The 12180-nt window shown below is 44.1% G+C and overlaps 1 protein-coding gene across 3 annotated transcripts in view; it reads right to left on the bottom strand.

Moving 5' to 3' along the window:
• Positions 1-12180, bottom strand: part of LOC136568537 (DDB1- and CUL4-associated factor 12-like) — a 61319-nt gene that overhangs the window by 15809 nt on the left and 33330 nt on the right. For all 3 annotated transcript variants that reach the window (XM_066568557.1, XM_066568556.1, XM_066568558.1), the window contains exon 7: positions 8006-8168. In XM_066568557.1, coding sequence (XP_066424654.1) covers positions 8006-8168 — 163 coding nt within the window. The remainder of the gene's footprint in view (positions 1-8005; positions 8169-12180) is intronic.

Genomic DNA, 12180 nt, shown 5'->3' with positions numbered 1-12180 from the left:
TAGAAGTTTTTAGCCACCAGTCACCACTGGGCACCACACTCCGGTGTCCTGGTATTTCTTCCTTATGATACTGAAGGGTGACTGCTGGAACCCTGGATGCTGAGAATTTTAGACTTTCTGTGCTGACAGGCACTGATCCCCAGGAGAGCACTGCATTTGACCTGAGGCCGTGGAACCAGCTTCCAAAATTGATTAATAGCACTGGGATTACGGGTGTGTAGTTGGTTAGAAGTGTATAATATCACAGGGTGGAAAACTTAGAGTTTTGGGTTTTTAGTATGGAGGTAGATAGAAGACAAGATGGAGGATTTTGGGCGTTGTCTGATCTCCTTGTTCTTCATCTACTCCATTTTCTGCAGTGTTGGTGGCACAGAGTGATTGGTTAGAAAGAACTGCAATGCAGATGTTGCGTGGACAGACAAGTAAATAGTAATTGGTAGAAAGGTAGAAATAAAGTACATTTTAAGAGTTAATTGGACAAAATAGCTTTAAAAGACCTTGAACCTGTGAAAAATGTTTTTGTGATTTGTGTCAATTGGCAATGAAATCAGCAAATGCTTGTATCTGCTGTGTCGAAAGTGGATGTGTTCCCTGGGATAACTAAAAAGAACGGTTTTGAAACTTTTTGACCAAATAGCCAAATAAAGCATCGAAATAGAAGTACAGTAGAGTAAAGAGATGAGGTAGCAAGATGACTGATGCTTAGAATAAAATAGAGGAAGTTGTGGTAAAGCTGAAGTGATATTGTAACAAAGCAACTAAATGCTTATGTATAATAAAAACCTTGATGCACTTGACAAAAATCATGTAGCAGACACCGGTAAGACCTCCCTCCAGACGACCACAAGAACGACAGGAAGCCATCGACCACCTGGAAAGATTATGAAATTGCTGATCCCAGCTTATTGAGATTTGTTGATTTGGACTAATACAAGCACACTGGAAAATGCTTTGTAGGCTTAAAAACAGTATATATACTCTGGTGAACTTGTAGTGGTGTGTGCTGTGAGTGGAGCAGTGACTCCCCAGCCACCCAGTGCTGCTTGCTTGCTTTCTTTAAAATAAAAGATATAGAAATAAAATTCAGTTTGGCTATCAAAATTTTATATCAAACCTGTGTGTCTTGTGATTTTTGGTGCCTTCTCTTTGTACGCTAAGTCTGAGATGTAGACGGCGTGCTGAACTTCTGATAAGAGAAAAATAAACAACAACCTGAAGACCAAAAAAAAACAGAAGTCCCATCTGTCTCTCAATACTGGCACAGAACTTTGAAGGGGTCTCCCCATCAGGGGGATCCTCGGGGAGGGTTTCCACAAACTGGTGCCCCCGTGTAAAAGTGCAAACTCGGCAGGAAGAGATTGTGCCAGGACTCTCCTTGACGAAAGCCAGAAGCCAGAAAAATTCCTCCGGAGGTGAATATCTCGGCGTCTTGGACACTTGGAAAATCCGGTACAAGGGAGCCATATTTCTGTGAGCTGCTGGTTGGAGCACGGACAGATACCCAAGGATGACAGACCCATTAGGGTCGGCTAAGCTGTCAAGGAGCCAAAATGGGGAGTAAGGTCTCAAAAACAGAGGCGGATGTCATTAATGATCTAGAGATAATGATGAGGTAGCATCCAGTCTGGGTCTCTAGACAGGAACTGGAAGCTGTGTTCTTCTGGGTGAGGGAGGAATTCCCCAATGCTACAGTTATAGATTTATTTGACCCAGATCTATGGGAGGATGTTAATATGGAACTCTATCATTCTGCGACATGCAAAGACCAGAAGGCTGCGAGCCTTCTGTCAATCTGCAGAGTTGTTTATGAGGTAATTCATGAGGCAAAATGCCAAAAACCTCTTGCAAAAGGTACTTTGCAAACACCCCAGGGGCTGCAGGGTGTTCCCTTGCAGGCAGGAGTGCCAGGGCCCGTGGCCCCTTCCTCTGAAGCTGCAGAGACTCTCCAACAGTCAGGAGCCTCCACAGCCCCCTCCCCCCCCTTAGTCCCGGGCGAAACTGTCCCCCGTGAATCACAAGAGGAAGGCGTTATGCGTTATTCCTGTGAATGCAGGCACGGAGTCGTCCCGACAGACGGACGGGGGACTGCAACCCAGGCAGAGCCCGGGAGGTGTTCTAAGTAAAAAAAGCTGCCAATTTTTTTAAAAGGTTGCAGAGTGAACAGATTAGTCCAGTTGCTGCCAAGGTGGAGTTCTACCTGTTTATTATTGTAATCACCGGTTGTTTTCGTTAACTACTCCTTTTGTATCAGTACCGTCCTGCCTAAAAGCCAGGTTGATAGCCCTTCTTGGACAGTGAAAGGAGGGGACATGGCGGGGACATCAGAGGGCATGCAAAATAACCTCGGAACCAGCATGCCATGGGCAAAAGACCCCAAAAACAACGAGCCAACACAGAATTAAGAGATCAAAGTGATGTCTGGACGTGAGAAACAAAGTACCGAGCCTGCAGAGATGCTGAGAACCTTCGTTGCCCCTCGCCCTGAGCAAAGACCTCAGCTGGAACCAGGACCCCAGGACGGCAAACCCGAAAGTTGTAACACGAGGTATACTCCCACAGCTCTCGTGAGGACAGGACCCCCCAGTTCTGCCCCCTAGTGGACAAAGCTGCACATTCCTCCTCCTCCGAGTCACCCTGAGAGCGACAATGGAGAGACCACAGATCCGTCGAGCCTCCCAACCTTGAGCTGATCACTTTTAATAAAGGCAATAAAAAGGAGAAAAAGTCTCCTGCCCTGCTTATTACAGGAGGGACCTCGGGGCCGTTCAAAACTCAAATTGCTCTTGGGACCATCGAATCAGGCAGATATGGCATTTTTCGAATCCTTTACAACTGCGCATGCCTCGGGAGCAGCGGGGTCCAGAACACACGTTTCTCCACCCCCCTCCCCACCTTGGGAGACGTTCCAGGCAGCTAAGCCTGCCTCCGGAGCTTCTGTGGCAACGCCCCTGCCACTTGGCGGTCCACCCACAGCTCCTGCCCCCGCCCATGCCCCGAAAATTATGTAAGAGGCGTCTTTCCAGTCCCCCCCGTTCAGCAGGGGCGGGCTCGGAGCCCGATGACGTCAGCTTTGTTCCACCCCTATTCGCTTCTGAGCCCCAACCCACGGTACAATGGGCGGGATCAAGTGGGTCTGACGTCATCCCCCCCTCGCCTCCCCTTCCCGCCAGACTGCGCAGCCTCTGAGTGTGCCCGGGGCCTCTCCTTCCTTCATCCAAGCAGCGCTGTGGGGGCTGCCAGAACCTACAGCTATGGCTGTGCCCCTGGACTCGTCACTGCTCACTGTAGATTCGGGACTGCCTGCTACAGCCCGAACACAGCCCTGGCACGGCCCAGATCGGGATCCTCGCAAGCAAACTATGCAGTAACAGCGCCACCAAGTGGAACAACAGTACCACTGCAGCAAGTTCAACCACTACAGACTAAATACCATAGTCTCAGAACCTCTGCTTGAAACACAGTTAGGCCAAGCCCCTTAAGTACCTTTTCCAGTTCCCTTCTCAGGTGAACAGAATATGATGAATATATTCCCAGGTAAATGGGAAGTGTTGGGACAAGACACAACAGCTGCAGCATACGTTCCAAAGACTGGTCAGGAGAACAGAGCTCAAGCCATGAGTGATTTAGGAGCACAAAACCCACCAGCTCAAGATATCAGCAGCAAAAATATTATAACCATCACAGCCTCACAAGGCATTCCTGTACCATCACAGGCCCCATCCAACTTTTGGACCACAACAGGCAGCACTCCAGTACTTCATATGCCTGCCCCAACAGCTTGGTTTCCAGGGCAACAGTCCAGCTCCATGACTCGCCCACACCTTTTCCCATTTTCAAAAGACTATACGGCAGCTCTTCCTCCAAGTCAGGGAATGTGCTCAGGAATTCCTACCACAACATGGTGCACACTTTCCTCAAACCTCCTTTCCAGGGCAAGATGGCAACACCCTTTCTGCATCCTTTGTAAATACTCCCTACATATCTATATCGGTACCATCTGCAATGCCACCAATGGCAGGTTCAGCCATTGCACCCTCTTTTCCCCTGTGTGCACCACCACAAATGTCCCTCCCCATGCCTCAAACAGGAGGGTGAGGGGTGCATGGGATGCATGCAACCTTCAGGCCAGAAGGTACATCCTGGCAGACTACAAATCCACAGAATACGGGCATGGATATGGTTCCATTTAACAGAAATGTCTCAAGAAATACGTCCGGTTCAATGAACTGGACAGACATCAGGAAGAAAGCACTGAAAGAAAGAAACTTTGATATAGCAGACACAGATAGCATCACATTGCCAGTGAGATACGCGAGACAAAATGAAAATCCTAGATGGGAACCTCTGGATCATGATGTTGTCAAAGATTTGATGGAAGCAGTGAAAAATAATGGTTTGGGATCCCCATACTTCAAACAGCTTTTAAGAGGCACATTCAACAATTATGACTTGATACTTTTTGATTGTAGGTGCATTGCCTCGACAATTTTTACAGATTCACAACTCCTGCTGTGGGATGCAAGATGGCAGAGGGCTCTCCTTCAACTGAGAAATAGTTATGTGGGAGGACCACATGCAGCTCTCACACTGGCTCAATTAGCAAGAGATGACAAACCTGAAGATCAGTCAGCCAAGTTGCCTCGAGATGTGATTGTGGACATTAAAGAGGCGGCATGAAAGGCAATTTTGCAAATTCAACCAGTTGGAACTCCAGAAGGCATTTACACAGAAATAAAGCAAGGTCTTTCTGAGCCCTTCACTTCATTCATCTATTATCTCATGCAAGCAGTGGACAGACAAGTAAGTGATGAAGCGGCGAAGCCACATCTGCTTCGAAGCCTCACTTTCACAAATGCCAATGCAGAATGCAAACATATAATTAGTGCCATGCCTGGTCAACTAACCATGACTGAAATGATAGAGGCATGCAGTAAGGTGGGCACAACTCAGTACATTGCAGCAATCCAAGCAGGTATTTGGGGAGAACAGGTCAGGAAACTCCTTCAAGCACAGGATGAAAGACTTTCAAGAACCCTCGCAGCTCTCCAAGCAGGTATTTGGGGAGAACAGGTCAGGAAACTCCTTCAAGCACAGGATGAAAGACTTTCAAGAACCCTCGCAGCTCTCCATGTAACTCCTCAGCAAGATAATTCCACAGAAATAATAGCAGCAGAACTCGCCAAAAGGCCATGTTTCAAGAGTGGGAAATTTGGACATATAACAAAATATTGCCCAGAGTCTGTAGGAAATGCGACAGCACTGAATCGTTGCCCAAGATGCAGAAAAGGGAGACACTATGCAAATCAGTGCTATTCCAAATATGACATAGATGGAAATATTTTACCGTGAAAAGTGTTTCCCAGCAAGTGAAACCACTGTGTAAAGATACAAGTATTAGTAATGATTCAACTACCCAAAATTTCTCTGAAGACAGAACATTTGGGAAACTTCAATCACATCCTATCTGCAAGGTCATCAGCTGATTCCCCAATGATTTGATGTTTGGGGATTGCTGGTAGTGAACTTGTAACCCCTGTTATTTCTGTTTTCTATAGGTAATACCAATAAATAGTGATTGTTGTTAATATTACATGAATGCTTAAAAAAGGGTTGTCTTAACCCCTTCGAACACTTGCTGCTAATATATTGATTATGTAATATGAATTTACTGATTTTTGTAATAAGAATTATTATTAAGGTATTGTTGTGGTATTTACAGCTGGCTTTCATATGTTTTACCATCTCTTTGTGTGATCACCTACAAGACACATGTCTCTTCAGGATCCTGCTTTTTGTTTTCTAACAGCTTATACATTTTCTTTATGCAGACTGCTAGTCTCGTGGCTTTCTTCAGTTATTATTACAGAAGTACTCCAGCAAAGAGTCCAGCTGTAACATTAACTTCTTTCTTTGGGTTTTGGTTTCGTACTAGGTAATCAGTCTCCCATTCAGCTGCACTTTCTCCACCTTCACACTCTCAGTGTCCAGATCCAGGCTCATAATCCTGCCTGTGACCACTATCAAATCTTTGAAGAACAGGTTTGCTGTGTTCAAAGAACCTCTATCCTGAAGGAAACTTGGGAGGGATTCAATTACTTGATGGTTTGATTGGTTTTTAACCCTAAGGTTTTTTACTCATAACTGCTATTTTTAAGAGCCTTGGTTTAAAACGTTTTAAGTGACACCCACCAATTAGAGTTTGGGCTCTGGCCAAGCTCTAGCTCTACTCGGATGGGATGATTGACAATAAACTCAGATGTTTTCTGCATCAAAAAGTATTCAAGTCGTTTTGGCTTGGCAATTTGACTCTCTATATGACAGCTGAACCTACTTTTAAAGTGAGCTTGGAGAATCATTATCTGGACATGATGTTGCAATTCTCTACTGATCTGAGGTTTATCAGCTGCTGCAGACTCTGGGATGACAGTTCAGTGTTGCAGTGCTTAGTAATTATATAATTGCACATGTGTTATTGATTATGTGCATTATCTGATTGATTCCTAATTACTGTTAGTGTCTTCTTTACTACACGCATTGTTTTGCTCTGTTTCCTCATGCTCATAACCAAAGAGTGTTAATAATAGCAACTTATGTCATTATCTTACATGTCTCTATGCAATTTTGCAAAACAGAACTGATCAATATTTTATTTCTCATAGCATGGCCCATTCCGCACTTCCAGGATTTTGAGAAAATCCCCCAGTCCCTGCGGGGATGTGGGTTTGCTTGTGTTTTAACAGGTGCAGAGTCCAGGTGGATTTCAGTGAAGGATGTGAAACTCTATCAAGTGCAAGACAACTATGACCACTCCACAAGCAGAGAAGAAGTCACACAGATGTGGCTTGCACAGAGATTCCAACCCTTGTGTTTTGCCCACAGAAGATTGTGGACTTTGGGTTTCTTTATGGGTGTGGGAATCAGTGGTATTGTAGAATTTTTGTTAGATGATAGAGGAGTGATCAAGGGTTCCCAAACTAGAGTTCCAACAGGAGTGTTGCTGGCAAGATGTTCAAGTGACAAACATGAGCTGGTAAATGACCTTTTCTCATATTATAGAAACTTCTGTATCTAAAAGAAGCAGATCCTGACATTTATCTAGACAGCACTGTTCAAAGTCCAGTAACCACATAAATAAAAATTTCCTAATCCTTGCCTACATGCATTTTTTAAAATAAACTTGCCCAATGAAGAGATGAATGCCTAGAGTTAGGTTAAATAAGGACTAGCAACTTATTACTCTGGGATTAATATGGTTTCAAATGGGCATCACAACACAGTGCCTTCTCATGCTTGAAAATAAAGGGTATGGGAAGAAGCTTATGTGGCCATGTACCCTACAAACCTCCAGGCTTGACCCAGGTGTAAGGTTCAATTGGACATACTACATTCACATCAGAAAAGGAAAACAGCACTAAAATCTGCAAACTTTTTTTTAAGAGTAAGCTTTTGTATATTTAAAGCAAATAAACACACACTGACAATTAAGTGCCTCACTCATGACTTTAAAATGACAAAGCAAGCATTCACTCACAGCACTGACTCCCAGTATGATAGGACAGAGCAGACAACATGGGTTTTTTTCTGTCCCCAGAGAAAAATGTGAGAATAGACAGTATAAGGTGTTGCAAAGACTGGATTTGCTTTGAAATTAAGTAAAACAGAATAAGACACAGTAAAAAATAAGCAGAAGTAAAATGCACAGTGAAGTTCAGTAATAAGTAAAATGCATACTTTTAGAAGTTCAGTAATATTTAGATGGCGTGCAATTTAGTTGATCATAAAAACATTGATGTTGTCCTTCATTAGATTTCAGAGTTGATTTTACATTTGGTTTGTTGGTTGCTCAAGGAATAATGTCATAAAAACAAAACCTATATATGGTATTAATAATTTAGTCTATCACATGAAAAAAACCTTCATATTTATTGGAAGCTTATCTTACTGCAGTCTTAAAAGCTACTTCTGCAAGCAAACCATTTGAAGCACCCTTTGACAAGTTTCTTACCACTGCCTCGTTCTTTGGAACAGACGGATTTTACATTGTGAGAAGGCTGCCTTGGATCCAAAAAGGAGACATGTGCCTGTGATCCTACTGCATACACTGACCACTCCGGACCATAAGCCAAACACACATTCTCCCTGCAGTATGGCAACTTTGTGGAAAGTAACTAGAAACAAAGAAAAGACAAATCAACACATTATGATAAGAGAAAAAAACACTAATAAAACAATTCTGTAAACTATGTTCAAGGGAGTTGCAGTGAAAAAACCCAAAACACAGCTAAAAATAAGTTCATCACAACTATAAAAGTTTAAGAGAAAAGCAACCTGACTCAGAGAAAAAACAACACCTGAAGATTAGATACCTTATCTGAACAAAACTGAGATGATAAAGGCTGAACCATGTATTATGCAAAGAACAATGGACATTTTGGCATATTGTTTTACATCTTTCTAAGCTGGTATTTCTTCAGCAGGTGTACAGAGACATGATCTCAGCTGAAAAAGCTTACTTCATACAGTAGTATAGATATTTGTGGGTTTGATCTATAATTACACTTAAATAAGTGCAACTTCCTTTATGAAGGCTACTAATTAAGTATCAATGATACTCTCTATGGAACAGCTTACTTCAGCTCACCCAGAACTGGCAGAAAGTTAAGAGAACTTCTCACCCTTAAAAATAAGGTGAGTGGGAAGTTTCTTTCCCCAAGTTTTAATTTTTAGGACATTGCATTTTACTTAAAGATTTATGTGTTTGTCATGGTTTAGGAATGGTATTCCCCAATTTAGTGTTCTCACTGAATCACCCCAGACCACACACTGCTTACACACTTCCCCCCCACCTCCCCCTGCAGTGGGCTGAAGAGGAGAATTGGAGGCAAAAAAAGGTAAAAAGGTAAAGGTCATAGGATGTGATAAGAACAATTTACTAGAAACAGCAATGAAATAAGAAAATGAACAGTAACAACAATACTAAAAGCAGAGTGTACAAGACAGGTGAATGATTCACACGCGGTTGCTCACTACACGGAATCCAGCACAACCTGACCATACACCCCAGAAAAACCAAAAAAATGCCACCCTCCGCTGTCCCCTCTGCCCATGACATGAGGTGGTATTGAATAATCTCAGGGTCTGGACTGTGCCCCTCCCAACTGCTGCAAAAATTAACCCTGTCCTGGACAGAACCAGGACTTTATCCAACCCTTATTCTATACCATCTAAATCACACCCAGATCCTACATCTTATAGATATATACACACACACAAGCATGGGTACCATTCCCTTAGTCAATGGCTGTCCATTCAAAATGTCTTCCAAGACAGGAGGGCTGGCGTGCTGTTGGCTGTTTGCTGCATCAGGAGCTCATGACTGGTGTATCTGGAGCAATCGATCCTCATTGTCCATGGTAGTTATGGCACACAGCAGCAGTGGCATTCAGCAACCAATATTAAACAACTCAACATTACAGGCTGTTCTCACCCAAAAATCAAATCCCCTTGAGGTACACATTGCATTCCCCCATCTCTTTGCATTACATGCCAAATGCACCCAGGTCCTTGAGCCAAAACAATCCCACAGATGGATTTGCCTTTCCTTGAGGCAGGACTGATCCAAACTGTCTTCCCCAACACATTTCTCATATGCACCACAGGGACTTTATCCCCTTCTATGGTATATGAAGGTTTTGATAGGGCAGAGCCAGCTTGATTGGTAGAGCCTCTAGAGTTAACTAACCAGGTGGACTTCACTAAATGTTTATATCAATGTTTGAAAAGCCAACTTCTACCTGAGCACCTGAGCAGCAATGTCTTGCCACAATTCAGCAGACCAGATGAGTTTCCCTTTATGCTGCCAATTGGTCTTTTTCCATTGGTCCAGCCACCCCCACAGAGTATTTTCTACCATCCACGAGTCAGTGTAGAGGTAGAGTGTTGGCCACTTCTCTCATTCAGTGATACCTAAAGCCAGCTGGACGACTTTCAGCTCTGCAACCTGACTTGATCCAACTTGTTGCTTGGTAGCTTCTGCAACTCGCCATGTAGGGCTCCATATGGCTGCTTTCCATGTTTGATGTATCCCTACAATACAGCAGAAAGCATCAGTAAAGACAGCACATTGCTTTTCATTTTCTGATATCTGATTATATGGTGGGGCCTCTTCAGGATGGCACCTTCTTCTCTGAAATTAGTCTGAAATTTTTGCCTTCAGGCGAGTTTGTAATGACTTTCAAGATTGCTGGATGATTGCGGTTTTCTATTTAAGCTCATTGTGTGATCAGAGCAATCTACTAGCTCCACATGGCATCAGTGGCATGATGTGCGGAAGGGACTTTTCCTTTGAACATCCAGCCCAGCACTGGCAGTCAGGGTGCCAGGACGAGCTGTGCTTCAGTGCCAATCACTTCTGAAGCAGCTCAAACCCATTCATAAGCTGCCAGTATCTCTTTTTCAGTTGGGGTGTAACAGACCTTGGATCCTTTGTATCCCCCAGGGATCGTCCTTGAGTCTTTCTGGGTACTTTTTGCCAGAGGCTCCAGGAAGGATGATTCTCCCCGGCTGTGGTATAGAGCACATTTTTCACATCTTGTCCTGTCCTGACTGGCCCAAGGGCTACTGCATGAACACTCTCCTGGTTTAATTTGTTCAAAAGCTTGTTCTTGTTCAGGACCCCACTTGAAATCATTCTTCTTCCAGGTCATGCAATAGAGAAGGTTTACAATCAATCTGACTGTAATCTGGAATATGCATTCTCCAAAAACCCACAGTGCTAGGAAAGCTTGTGTTTCCTTTTTGCTGGTTGGTGAGGACATAGCTGCTATTTTGCTTATCATATCTATTGGAATCTGATATTGTCCATCTTGCCATTTTACTCCTAAAAGCTAAATTCCTGGGCAAGTCTCTTGACCTTACTTTGCTTTATGGCAAAATGTGCTTTCATGAGAATCCAGATTATCTTCTCCCCTTTCTCAAAAACTTCCTCTGCTGTGTTGCCCCATACGATGATGTCATCAACGTATTGCAAGTGTTCTGGAGTCTGACCCTTTTCCAATGCAGTCTGGATCAGTCCATGGCAAATAGTGGGGCTGTGCTTCCACCCCTGGAGTAGGTGGTTCCAGGTGTACTGGATGCCCCTTCAGGTAAAAGCAAACTGCAGCCTGCACTCTGCTGCTAAAGGAATGTAGAAGAAACACATTGGCAATATCGATGGTGGCACTACTTTGCTGCCTTGGATTCCAGTTCATACTGAAGTTCCAGCATGCCTGGCACAGAAGCACTCAGTGATGGTGTGACATCGTTCAGGCCATGATTATCCACTGTCAGTCTCCACTCTCCATTGGACTTATGTACTGGACACATGGGGCTATTAAAGGGTAAGTGGGTCTTGCTGACCACTCCCTGGTGCTCCAGTTCACGAATCATCTTGTGGATGAGGGTCACAGAATCCTGGTTGGTGCAGTATTGTCAACAGTGCACTGTTGTGATAGTGATCAGTACCCTGTTCTTTGACCCTCAGCAGTCCCATAGCAGAAGGATCCTCTGAGAGACCAAGCAAGGTATTCAGCTGCCTAATTTCCTCTGTCTTCACAGCAGCTATCCCAAAATCCCAGCAATGTCCTTTTGGGTCCTTGAAATACCCTCTCCTGAGGTAATCTGTGTCAAGGATACACGGGGCCGCTGGCCCAGTCACAATGGGGTGTTTTTGCCATTAATTCCCACGCAGGCTCAGTTCAGCTTCCAGTATAGTCAGGTGTTGGGATCCCCCTGTCACCCCAGAAATAGAGATAGATTCTGACCCTACATATCTCAATGGCATCAGGGTACATTGTGCACCAGTGTAAATTAAAGCATTGTACTCCTGTGGGTCTGATGGGCCAGGCCATTAGATCCACATAGTCCAGTAGATTTGATTATCCCTTTCCTCCAATGGGCTGGAGGCAGGGCCCCTCTAGTTCTGGTCATGGTACTCATTGCTCACTTCTTATAAATATGATCAACCACAGGTCCCTTCAAGAGGTTTGGAAGTAACATCAGCACCTTCCCTTCTGTCTGAGGACCTGCCCACTGGAAACTGAAGCAGAATTTTCCTTGAAGAATTACCCGTGGTGGTTGTTCTTCCTCTCAACTCACATACCCATAGCTCCTAGGGCAGAGGTGGGTTTTCCATCCCACTTC

This window comes from Molothrus aeneus, chromosome W (assembly GCF_037042795.1).
Source record: "Molothrus aeneus isolate 106 chromosome W, BPBGC_Maene_1.0, whole genome shotgun sequence".
Classification (NCBI taxonomy): domain Eukaryota; kingdom Metazoa; phylum Chordata; class Aves; order Passeriformes; family Icteridae; genus Molothrus; species Molothrus aeneus.
Note: the sequence above shows the minus strand (reverse complement) of the source record. Positions and strands in the feature narration are given on the sequence as shown.